Source organism: Marmota monax, unplaced genomic scaffold (genome assembly GCF_021218885.2).
Source record: "Marmota monax isolate L192 unplaced genomic scaffold, Marmota_monax_Labrador192_F-V1.1 WCK01_AAM20220418_F8-fsc00044, whole genome shotgun sequence".
NCBI classification, from domain to species: Eukaryota; Metazoa; Chordata; class Mammalia; order Rodentia; family Sciuridae; genus Marmota; species Marmota monax.
In genome coordinates this window covers 6,677,739-6,690,664 of record NW_026695198.1, presented here as the reverse complement: position 1 = coordinate 6,690,664, position 12,926 = coordinate 6,677,739, and the positions used below count along the sequence as shown (strand labels likewise).

At 32.6% G+C, this 12,926-nt stretch overlaps 1 protein-coding gene across 4 annotated transcripts in view; it reads left to right on the top strand.

Moving 5' to 3' along the window:
• Pcmtd1 (protein-L-isoaspartate (D-aspartate) O-methyltransferase domain containing 1) overlaps nt 1-12,926 on the top strand; it is a 77,476-nt gene that overhangs the window by 52,766 nt on the left and 11,784 nt on the right. For 2 of the 4 annotated variants that reach the window (XM_058573994.1, XM_046428483.2), the window contains exon 4: nt 11,406-11,577. In XM_058573994.1, coding sequence (XP_058429977.1) covers nt 11,406-11,577 — 172 coding nt within the window. Of the gene's footprint in view, nt 1-5,324; nt 5,501-5,560; nt 5,764-11,405; nt 11,578-12,926 lie in introns of those variants that run through there. The other 2 variants (XM_046428485.2, XM_046428486.2) reach the window with 2 other exon arrangements.

Genomic DNA, 12,926 nt, shown 5'->3' with positions numbered 1-12,926 from the left:
TCTTATGATTTCTAGCAATGGTAAGTGCTTAAGATGTGGACAATGATTATTTTTTATATAGTTTTTAGAACTATAGAATTTTTTGAATTTATTTAATTCCTCATTTGTTTTGATGTTAATATAAATGTATGGCTTTCTGAAGACATTTGAATTTAAAATGTATAAAAGTAATGGTTGTAAAAACATTTAAGGTTTCTTGTAGGGTCTGTTAGTTATTAATAAATTTCATCTCTTAATAAAGACAATTCAATTTTGGATCATTAATTAGGTAGAACAGACTTAAATAAGTATCTTAAATTACTGAAGCAACTCAAGTTTATTGCTGATAAGTGGGTATTGTTCTGGGAAACAGTAAAACATGATGATTTTAAAATTTTTCTATCTTGATGTAATTTAAATATTAATCTGTAACACTTAAATTTGAAAACTGTATATTTGTCTCAATTAAAGAACTTTTAAAAAGTTGTTTTCATACAGTTGTAAAATCATCAGATTTCAGTGAACTTGTCTTTCTTGAGTTTCATTTTGTTGCTACTAGGTTACACAGGTCTGTTATTCATAAAATGGTAATTCATAAAATGCAATGATATGACTGGTCTAAATGTTTCTCTGTCATTTTATCTTACTGTTTTTAAATAACTAACCCTTATGATACACTTGTATCTAAAGTGTTACATATTTATTTTTGAAACAAATTCTTATATTAATAAGCTAGTTTGAAGAAGACAGTTCAGGAAATTTTATTATCCTGATTTTTTTTTTTTTTTTTTTTTGGTGCTGGGGACTGAACTTGGGGCCTTGTGTTTTCTAGGCAAGCACTCTGCCACTGAGCCACATCCCTAGCACTTATTTCAAGTGCTAAGTTTCAAGCAGTGTTCTGTAATATTACTGTTACATATTTCAGATTATAAGTGTCATATACATAAAGTGTCATACATATGAAAATGTTTCATTTTATGTAAAGTAGTGAATAGTTGGAAGTTAATCAAAGTTCATAGGTTGTTCAGTGGGTTTGTTTTAAAGTTTCTTTTATATAATTTTGTTTTGGTAACAAATTATAAAAGTATGCTTTTCACTTTTTTTTTAGTTGGCAAAAGAGGGATATTGTTTTCTTTCTGTTTGTTTTTTAATTAATTATTTTTAAAAATTAGGTATATATGATAGCAGAATGCATTTTGATTGATTGTACACAGTTACAGTACAATTTTATATTTCCATGGTTGTATATGATGTAGTGTTACACCATATGTGCAGTCACACATGTACCTGGGTAATGATGTCCATCTCATTCCTCCATCTTTTCTGACCCCATACCCCCTGCCTACCCAACTCTCCTTTGCCCAAAGTTCCTCTATTTCTCCTATGCCTCCCCCCTCCCTGTCATAGATCAGCTTTTTGTTTTAACGATTCCTTTAAAATTTTTTTATGTTTGAGGATAGTATTTATTTTTAGTAAATTTTCTACTTATTTTCAATTTTAAAAATATATGTGTAGGGCTGTGTCTGTGGCTTAGCCGTACAGTCCTCGCTTAGCATGTGCAAGGCCCTGGGTTTGATCCTAAGTAACATGTAGAAACGAATGAATGAAATAAAGGTATTGTGTCCAACTACAACTAAAAAATAAATACTATAAAAAAAAGTCTGTGTAAAGTAGTATTAAAAATCCCCTTTCCAAGCAATGTCATTGTATTTTAATTGTTTATGGGTCATAAAAAATATACATTTTAATTAATAAAATATGAAGTAGGAAAATTAATTACTAATTATGTATCCCTTAGTATCAGATTATCCTTGATTATGTTTCACATGGAGAAAATGAATAGCTAAAACCTAGTACTCTTCTGTATTTATCTGTTGGTTTGATTTATTTTTTTTTTTTTTGTTTAAATCAGTCCCTTTTTCAAAAGTATTGTCATGTTACTTAAGATTTAAACTACACTTTTAAAGCTTTCTTTTTCTTTTTTCTTTTTCTTAATTTTTAATTTATTTTTTAAAAATAAATTACAGTGGAATGCATTACAATTCTTACTACACATAGAACACAGTCTTTCATATCTCTGGTTTTATATAAATTGTGTTCACACCAATTCGTGTCTTCATACATGTACTATGGATAATGATGTCCATCACTTAAAGGTTTCTTACACAAATTTATTGGAGTTCAGAGTGAACTCCATAATATAATGGAGGGCTGGAGGAAATCTATAAGTAAATTAGCTTTAGAATATATGATGGTAGTTGACCTTGTAAGAAATATAAATATGTGGCTTTTGTTTGTTTTGGTATTAGGGATTTGTCTTTTTGTTTTGTTTTTGGTGCTGTGGATGGAACCCAGGGGCATGCTACCACTGAGCTACATCCCTACCCCTTTTCTTATTTTTTACTTTGCAACAGCATCTCACTAAATTGCCCAAGCTGGTCTTGAACTTTGGATATTCCTGTCTTAGCCTTCCCAGTTGCTGAGATTTATAGACACGCATCACCATGCCTGCAAATACTTTTTTGTGTGTAATAAAGCTTGGATCCTATGTTATAAAAATGGTATTTCTTCTTTAGATACAAGAATATTTATTGTAGTACATGTCTTTTAAACTTCCTATGTCTTATGTCATCAGCAAATTAATGGGGTGGATACTCTGAATTTACTGTACGTAAAGATGGAAGAACGGGGATCTTTTATCCTTTGATACCTATAGTATTCCCAAACTAACTGAAATTCCCTTTTAAAACACTCTGATTTCAGGGGTCTTCTAAAATATTTGCAAACTTTTTCTGCAAATGTCCAGATATTAAATCTTCTAGGCTTCCTGGGTGAAAAGGTTTTTGTTGCAACCACTGATTTTGTGGGGAAGAAGCAGTCATAGTCACCAAGAAAATGAGTGGAACTGGAGATGTTCTAGTAACTATAAAAACAAGCTGTAGATGGGAGTTGGCCTGCTGTCCACAGTTCGCTGACCTCTGTAATGGTTTTGACATTCTTAAAAACATGCTTTTTTAAAAAAACTCACCCTGATCTAAACAAGTCTTTGGTTCTAACTTGCCTAGGATTTAGAAGCCTTGAAGTCTCTGGCTTTTCTGAGGGAAGGTGGCCACTGGAGAAAATAATTTTATATGACTCAGTATTTGTGCATGTACAGTAAGTGATCTCCCCAACTATTGTTACTTAGGATAATATTTTAGTTAAAGGATCCTAAATTGTAAACATTCACTATGCAAATATTTTATAAATGGTTTGGTGATTAGTAAAACATTTATTGATAGCTGCACATGTGTATTTAATATGTATGCATCTATGTAGTTGATTGGGTTCCCTAGAACTCATAGTTCAGAGAGTGCCATGTCCTTATAAGGCAGTTGGTCAGTAGATCCTGTTATCCTCTTCTCTCCAAGGTGGTTGTAATTATGATTTTGGAAATACTGTAGTAACAGTAGCCAAATGAATGCAATATGATTTGAATTATTGAGGATTTTCATTCCACATGAATAGAGGACCATTGTTTCTATATTGTCCAGATAAATGAGTCATGAGTAATAGAAATAGTAATGAGGTGATAAAGAAATAGTACCTAATATTCATTGTCTACTCACTAAAATACCATTAGCCATTCTACATTCTTTCCCTATAATCTTGGAGACAGTGTGAGTATCCACATTTCTCAGATGAAAAAACTGAGGATTAGCTAGAGAGCCTGTAACCTGAGTCAGCAAGTCTTTAAACTTAGTTCTGGTTTGGCTCTGATCATGTAAACATCTGTTTATTCTAATCTTTCTTCCTAGAAGTTAGTTGCTATCAATGAATTACAGTATAACAACTTAGCCCATTATGGCATTTGAAGGAGAATTTTTACTTTTTATACTATTATTTCCTTCAGATTAGAATTAAGGAATGTTCTTGAAGTGGTTAAATGCACACCTTGCTCATTAATGATATTTTGGCATGATTTTATTGGTGAGCAGAAGTGGAAAAGGCAATGCACTCCTCATCTTTTATACTTTTTGAAAGATTTAATTGAAGTGTAGTAATATCTTATATCCTAATTTCAAGTTATAGGTTCATTTTCCATGTGATTTGCATTTGAAAATTAAATCTTTTTATATTGTGAACTTCTATCACTAGAGTGGTCCACTACTACATCTTTAAGAGAATTATGGCAAACCTTTTTGCTAGATATGATTCATTATACATTCAGTTTTATTTCACAACATTACTGAGATGTTTGTCCATTTTGATATTATGATATTCAGAATTAGTCTAATGAAAATAGTTATAAATTTTAATACATTTTAAAAATCATGACAAACATTCAGATGTTGGAATAGAATCCTTGAAAATAATTGTCAGGGCTATCAGTTACATATATTAACCTCCACTAGAAATGGCTTGGGAAAAGTTTTATGACTTAAAATAAGTCGCGTCTCCCCCACCCCCTCCTGCCCCGCCATACCTGGAATTGAACCCAGAGGTACTTCACCACTGAGCCACATCCCCAGTTGCTTTTTTTTTTTTTAAGTTTTTAAAAATTAGAGACAGGCTCTAACTGAGTTGCTTAGGGCTTCAGTAAATTATTGAGGCTGTCTTCAAACTCGTGATCCTCCTGCCTCAGTTTCTAAAGCTGCTGGGATTACAGGCGTGTACCACTGTACTGGCTAAAAAAACATTTTTAAGGAGAGGAATTATTAAAATATGTGAAGTCTCACCTGTATATTACTCTTACCTGTTGCATTTCCTAGAAAATACTTAGAGATTGGCTTTGATCCTACAGATTTCTCTAGTGCTTTATTCAATGAAAAATCACTGTGTTCACTGTCAACACTTTGCTTTGTGAAATGTTTGAGTTATTCTGAAATGAGTTTGATGCAGTTGGAAGGGAAATCACTTGAAAAGGTAAAGTCTTTATTTTGCTTTATTTTAATAGCTTAATTATTGATTTTAAGAGTATTTAAATGGTATAAGTATTTGGAGATCCAGACTTTTGACAGTTCCCTTGTTTTTTTTGCCCCCTGATAGAAAGGTCTGAAGTTTTGTATTGTTTTAACAAAGTAGGCATAGATCTGAAAACTCAAAATGTGTATTTTAACAAATGTTTTAAGAAAAAGATTTTGTAATTCATTTAGCAAGTTGTTTTGGATGAGGTATGAGAACAAGGTAGGATTCTTTTCCCGTGTCCTTGAAATTTCTTTATTCCATTGGAATAATTGTCTAAAATTTCAATGACAGTATCCTGTGGCACCTGGTAAACCAGGTGTGCAAATTGTCAGCCCCCACTTCACAGTGTATTGAAGGGGAATGTTGTTTTTTCTACTCTCAGTCAGCTCCTAGACCTAGACTATCCGTCTAAGAGGGAAGCTACAGGGCAAGGCTAGGTCACCCTGATCTCCTAGCAGCTTATCAAAAGAATTATATGGGCAAGTTGGCAAGGTCCCTGCTGTGAACGAAATCATCTGTTCATCTCAAGATGAAGATATTTCAACATGCACCTGTAAAGAAAACCACTGCTAAGGTAAGTGTTTAGAATCCTGGTCTTATTTTGGGCAACTGTTCATGTTCTAAACCAAGATACTGTGTGTGTTCTATATTTTCCCATAAATGGTTTTTAGTGTACATCTTAATAAGAATATGGCAAATATATTTCCTTCTGCATAAGAGAGTCTAAAAAATCGGGCGCCTTTTCGCACGCCTATAATCCCAGTGACTCCTGTGATCCCTGTGGCTTGGGAGGCGAAGGCAAGGAGGATTGCAAGTTCAAAGCCAGCCTTAGCAATGGTGAGGTGCCAAGCAACTCAGTGATACCCTGTTTTTAAATAAAAATACAAAAATAGGGCTGGGGATGTGCCTCAGTGGTCCAAATTCCCGGTACCAAAAATGAGTCTGAAAAACAATCTATTGATTTTCAGGTTTAAATCAATAGATGATTATAAAGCCTAGAGCAAATGAACTTGTGGCTATTACACATATTTCAGGACAGTTAAATTCTTTTTTCTTTTCTGTATACAGATACATTTTTGGTAGTGTAATTTAGGAGTATGAATCCTAAATAATCTCTGAGAAATTTTGCTTTGAAAATTTTCTAAAAATAATAAAACGATTGCCAATTTTCATTTTACTTATTAACATAAAATTACAATGTACTTTTTTTTTATGTGTGTGATAGTAGGGATCAAACCCAGGGCCTTGTGCAAGTGCTCTACTGCTGAGCTACATCCCTAGCTCCTTATTATATACTTTTAATTCAAGTAAAAATTAGAAAAAGAATTCATGAATCATTCTTTGATTACAAAGTAATTAGAACCACACGAGTTAACATTTTCGTAAATTCCTTTTTTATTTCCTTCTCAGATTTCATTTTAGATGTGATTGATGTAAACAGGTGGAATTTGGATTTTATATTTTATTATTTTAAAATTTGATTTACATATGTAAATTTATAAACACAATAGTACCATTTGGTAATAAACTGAGAACTTCTGAGAACTTCTTGCTATAATCTTCTAGAGTTTATAGAAATTGTATTTGTTGTTTAAAATATGTCCTTTGCCTTTATAAGTTTGTAGAAATTTAGGTAAGATAGCTTTTGGAAGATAGTCAAAACCTAAGGAAGACAAATGTTCTTGTTTTCCTTCTCTCCTTGGAAGACTCTCTAGGAGTTATAATTTACTCTGTTAGAGATAACATCTATGAATCAAGTAGTTCAACATAAATATAAATGATCTATAAAGGTTTATCTGAAATATTTTAATTATAGATTTTTGAAAAAAATCAGCAATATAATTTTGTTCATTCTATAATCAGATTGGTATTAGTCTATTTAATGAAATGCTGTTTATAATAATAACCCATAATATTAGTATCAGAATTTAAGATTCTCAACATTTAAGTTTTTCAACTATTTAAGATTCTTTACCTAGTCAGAAATACTAAAGAATCTCTATAAATTATTAAAAAAGTTAATCCATAAACCATGGGCAGGTTTTCAGAAAAACATAACAATGCAATTTGAAAACTTTTGTTCTTAAAATTAATTGTGAAAGAGTCATATATGATGGGTAAAAAGCTGTAGTTAGAAGTATAATAAATAATCCCCGATAAAACACTTTCTCTCGTAGACATTTTTCTTATAGTACTAAATTGATAGTGGTACAGTTTTCTTGTGGGTTTGGCATATGGGTTCTCTTATGTTCTATATGTTTTTGGTGCCAACATTTTCTTCCAATTTTATATGTGTTTTTCAATTTTTATGATTTTTGCATCTAGAAATAGTCAGTTTTTGGGGGAATATTGTCTTAAGTTCAAGTTTTCAAGATTGAGTGTTCTGGTAAAGAAAATATGCTAAGTAGAAGTGTAAAGACTGCATGCAATTGTTAGTATACAAGTATATCATTAGTATTAGTAGAAATTTACTAGAGATTTGTTTGTTCTCTGCAGTGACCCTTTGATTGAAGTAGATATACTTTTTCTGATCTCCATCAGAAGGGAAAACATTTGTTTATAAGAATAGTAAGGGTGGCTTATTCGAGATCTTTAGAAAGCTCCCCTGCCCCATGCCTTTCAGTTATATGATATTTATTTATTAAAGGCAAAGGTTTATATTGTTCTTTACTATTTAAATTTTGTGTTTTTGGCATGTTAGGAAAAAATCATGTCTTCTATAACATGAAATTGCAGTTATTATAGTAAGAAATTTAGTAAAACATGAGCCATTCTATTACTGTAGAGTGCGATAGGCATATACTTTTCCTGTAACTTTATTTTCTAAGCAAATTCCCCTTCTAGCCTTGAGATTTTCGTGATTGTCATATTTAACTTAACAAATTGGGTTCATATTCAAAGTTGGTAAGTTAAAAAGTTTAAGAGCATTCATGTTTATTCTATGGTTTACTTATTTAGTAAGTAAATCTTATCTCCTTAATAGGAGATAGAGATAAAAGTACCTTCAGAAATATTCAAAGAGGTAGCAGGAAAATACGGAAAATGTTTCAAAGGGAAGAGTGCATTAATTGGATAAAGTATTTGAGGCACTTGTTTACCTGTAATAAGTAGAAGGGTAGTTTTTTAGTTTTTTTTTTTTTTTAATGTGACTAACAAAACAAATACACACTAAATATAAAACATAAAAATACAAAGTAACTATTGAGATATTTGAGGTTTTTTTTTTTTTTAACTCATCTGAATTTTATACTTACTTCACTTTGGACTAGCCCTATTTTAAGAGCTACTGTGTTTTCATGTGGCTAGTAACTACCATCTTGGATAGTGTAGCTCTAGATTGTTCTTTCTGAACATCTTTCGTGGCTTATAATAATTTCTCAGGGAACCTTTATTACATCCCCAGATCTGTCAGTTTCCTTTCATCTTCAGTCTTAAGGAATCTTTTTCCTTTCCTTTAAAGTATTTATCACAGTTGTAATTTATACTTTTATGAATTTGGATGTGGGCTTGAGTATATTTCCGATTGTATTCCCAGTCAACACCCACAACTGAATCTCAGTAAACAGTATTTGGCTGAAGGAACTATGCAATTACTGCTGTTAGGTAACTTGACCAGTCATGTTTGATTTTAAAATCAGGCACTAAATTCTTTTAAAAACGTTTTTCTGTGATGAGGCTATGTAAGATATCACCAAGGGAGAAGTGATTTTACTTGTAATTTGTTTACCTGTAATGGTGTTTTCCTTGGTAATAACAGTTCTGTAACTACCTTGTATTTTAACTAGAAGGGACTTTTTAAAACTATAAATATTATTTTAATGTTTTTAGTTATAGATGGACAGAATACCTTTATCTTGTTTATTTAGTTTTATGTAGTGCTGGGGGTTGAACTCAGGGCCTCACACATGCTAGGCAAGTGCTCTTCCACTGAGCTACCACCCCAGCTCCTATAATTATATTTTTGACTTGATTTAACAAATATGATGTTTAATAACTTATAATTTTTTGATTGTTTAAATTCCCTGTTCACCTTTATCCTGAAAATTGTTTGATGTAAAATATTAAAAATTTAAAGCATTTAAAATGAATTTTATAAGTATGAAAATTTTTAGATAGAATTTATTAAATAACTTTTTAAAAGAAAAGAATGCTACACATTTGATAAAAAAATAAAACTCTGGTTCATAGTGTCTAATTACTTAAAAGCAAAAAATTATATTTTGGCCATATTTTAAAAAAACAGTTAAGAGATTGCTATATATAGTCTCATATAAGAGAGAAATTAAATGTGATCCCCAATCTAGATAGATTTCATTGTGAAACTGATACTTGGCCTGTATCTTCAAAGAATAGTAAGCATTTATTAAAGAAAGAAGGACAGGGATGGGCTTTTAAGTTAAAGGAACAGTACATGTACAGATACACGGTTTCAAAACACTTCATGTAATGTTTCTCATAAAAAATTAAAAGCAAATAATTCAATCTGGCTGCAGAATATTATGTACAGGTTGGGGAGAGCTAGGGAATGAGTCCAAAGGGGCAATTTGTTGTAGAATCATGGTATTAATCTCTTTTTTGTTGCTGTATCAGAATACCTGAGTCTGATTACTTAATAAAGAAAGAGGGTTATTTTGGATCATGGTTTTAGAGGCTGAAAGTCTAAGCGCATGCAGCAACATTTGGTGGGGGCCTCATGATGCGGTATAACATGGCAGCTGGTGGGAACTTATTTGAGAGAGGTTAGCAGTATATCTGGAAGAGGCCAAACAGTGGGGTGACTCCACTTTCTAACAACTTATTTAGTACTTTGACAGCTAACTTACCCCAATGAGATGGGCAATTTTCCTTTCTGAGGGTGTTTTCTAATGATTTCCTCCTAGATCCTACCTCTTTAAGAGTTCACTACCTCCCAGCATTGTCAAACTGATGACCAAGTTTCTAGCTCATGAACTTTTGGGGGACACATTCTCACCATATCCAAACCATAGCAATCATCAAGATGTCACATGCTATGCCTGGAGGGTTGAACTTATTCTGTGTAGGAAGAAGGAAAATGATAGAAAACAGACCTGCAAAATTGAGCAGTGAGGTCGTTGTTATAGTAAAAGAAATAATGGGACATGGACTAGCTTAGTGTAAGGATTTAGAGATGAGAGAGTAGATATACACTGATTACCCAACCTTCCAACTTAAACTCTTCCCCTTACCCTGTCTACCAGGTATAAAGGATATTAAGGACAGCACATAATTCTGGTAAACTTTTCTTTAAATGTGTTTATAATGTGTATTTTAGTGAATTTTTAAGGAAACTTATTGTAATTATCAGCAGACATGATATGTATTACAAAGTAAAAGTCACTGTGATTTAAGCTAGTGTCATTTTTTACTGCATGCCAAAGATTTTAATGTAAATTATTTCATTTTCAAAAATAGGTTGATTTTGCTGTATGGTCATATTGACTATAATCAACTAAAAAGGATAAGAATTAGTTTTAAAAGTTTACATACCTTATTGGCTTATTAGGGTTTTAATTTATGTCGTATGTTAGTCTTTTCAGTTTTTATCAGAATTTAAGAGATAAAGTAGAAGTCCAGTTAGAATAGTTTGTAAAAGCCTAAGTCTGTTTACCATGAACCAACACTGTAACCAGGAACAAGTGGCCTGGAGGAACTTCTTTGTTGCTTAGGGAGATTCTAGGGGCCAAAGCAGCAGAAGGAAAACAGTGTTCATTTCACTCTCAGTCCAGTTTTGTAATGTTGCTCAGCCAATTTTTATTAGAAAACCTCCTAAATCCTAGTGGTTCCAAGGGATTATGATCAGGACATTGGTCTGTCTGTGTCTGTCTCCAGATCTCTCTTGCTCTCTTTTTTTTTGTGGTTCTGGCGATCAAACCCAGGCTACATCCCCAGCCCTTGATATCTTTTCTTGACAAAGTTCTGTCACTGTCACCTCCAGCAAAAAGGTCAAACGAAGATGAATACTTATATAAGCCCTTTTCATTTCCATCGGCCCCTGAAGATTTTTGGAAAACATGGTCTAAAGTTGAGCCTTTTCTCATCTGTTGACTCTTATGATTCTTATGCTCCATCATTTTGGCGGTATCACAAAATTGGTGTTGTGATGGGCTTTGCATTATATTCATTGTTTAAGCTTTAACTGGGGTTTCAGTATGGCTAAAAATAGGCTAATGTTTTGAAAACCTGTACCATGAATAACTGATGAGAAAACAACATACTTAACCAATGCTAGCTTCATAAATCTACTTAAATCAAATTTTATAATCAACCATTTTTATATATATATATATATATATATATATATATATATATATATATATATATATATATAGAGAGAGAGAGAGAGAGAGAGAGAGAGTGTTAATTTTGGTAACTTCACTATTTCAAAAGACTAAATTATGGTAATTTTTAAATTAATGTTTTGTTTAAATGAATTAAAATATATTTGTTTTTTCATGCAGATTTGAGTTCTGTGAACCTGCATTTGTGGTTGGTAATTGCCTCCAGATAGCATCTGACAGTCATCAGTATGATCGAATTTATTGTGGAGCTGGAGTTCAGAAAGACCATGAAAATTACATGAAAATATTACTAAAAGTTGGAGGCATACTAGTTATGCCTATAGAGGATCAGGTAACTTCCACTGTCCTTTTGCTTAGTGTCACAGCAAACAAGTTAGTTGAAGATGAGGAGGTGTTCCTTGGTGAAAGTGAAAAATACATTTTACTTTTTAAAAAAGTACTCTTCACAGGTCTATGTGTATAGAAAAAACTTGAAACAGACTCTAAATTATTTAGGCAGAGTAGATGTAGAAAAAAATTCTGATTGTTGTTAGAGGAGACAGTGGTGCTTGTGCTCCTCCACTCTTGTGTGGCATTCAGCAAGCTGCTCCCTTCTTTGGTTCCCCACCTGGAAAGTGTTGAGTTGAGTGTGATGACCTGGACAAGCTGTCCAGCATCCATCCTTCATAAGTTCTTTGAACATATTGAAAAGAAGTCCTGTTTATGCTTGGTTTGAGCTATTTAACATCTTTAATAGTGAGTTTTAAAATCTTCATTTAGTACTATCTAGACTCATTTGAAAATATTCTTTAGCTATTTATGAACATTATTGAATTTATCTTTTCTTGCCTTGGTTTGGAATTATGAAGTACAATAAATGTATGAAGTACAAATTTATTCAGAAAGAAGGACCTTTTTTTTTTTTTAAATTTTGTACTGGGTTGAACCCAGGGATGCATAACCACTGAGTCACATCTGCAGTCTTTTTTTTTTTTTTTGAGACAGTGCTGCTGAGGCTAGGCTTGAATTCATGATCCTCCTTGCCTCAGCCTCTTGAGTCTGGGATTACAAACATGTGTTACCATGCCTGATAAAGAGGACCCTTGAAAATCACATTACCTTTAATGTTTTATAAAAATTCATTTCAAAGAAATATGATCTTTTATATTCATAGTAACCTAAATCTGAGCTGCTTAAAACACTTTGCAGTTTCTATAGTAGAGGTAAATTATCTGAGATAACCGAGACCTAGCATGACAGAGTTTATATATCATAGGAGTCCCTTGACATCACAATATGTCATTTACACCATTACCATGCACTGTGCTCTGGAGCATATTGTTAGTGATTGTAAAGGCAGAGTATTAAAAGTATTAGTAAAAACATTCCTGGAAAAATACTACTTGAATACTTCCAAGGTTTAGACTTTCAGTTAAATAATCTTTTCCCCCCATTTTTCTTTAATGTCTTCCAACATTTAAAATATTTCCTGCTTGGTGTGGTGGCGCATGCATACCTGTAATCCCAGCAGCTTGGGGGGCTGGGGTAGGAGGATCACGAATTCAAAGGCAGCCTCAGCAAAAGTGAGGCGCTAAGCAACTCAGTAAGCTCCTATCTTAAATAAAATACAAAATGAGTTTGGAAATTTGACTCAGTGGCCAAGTGCCCCTGAGTTCAATCACTGGTACCCTGCCCTCCCCC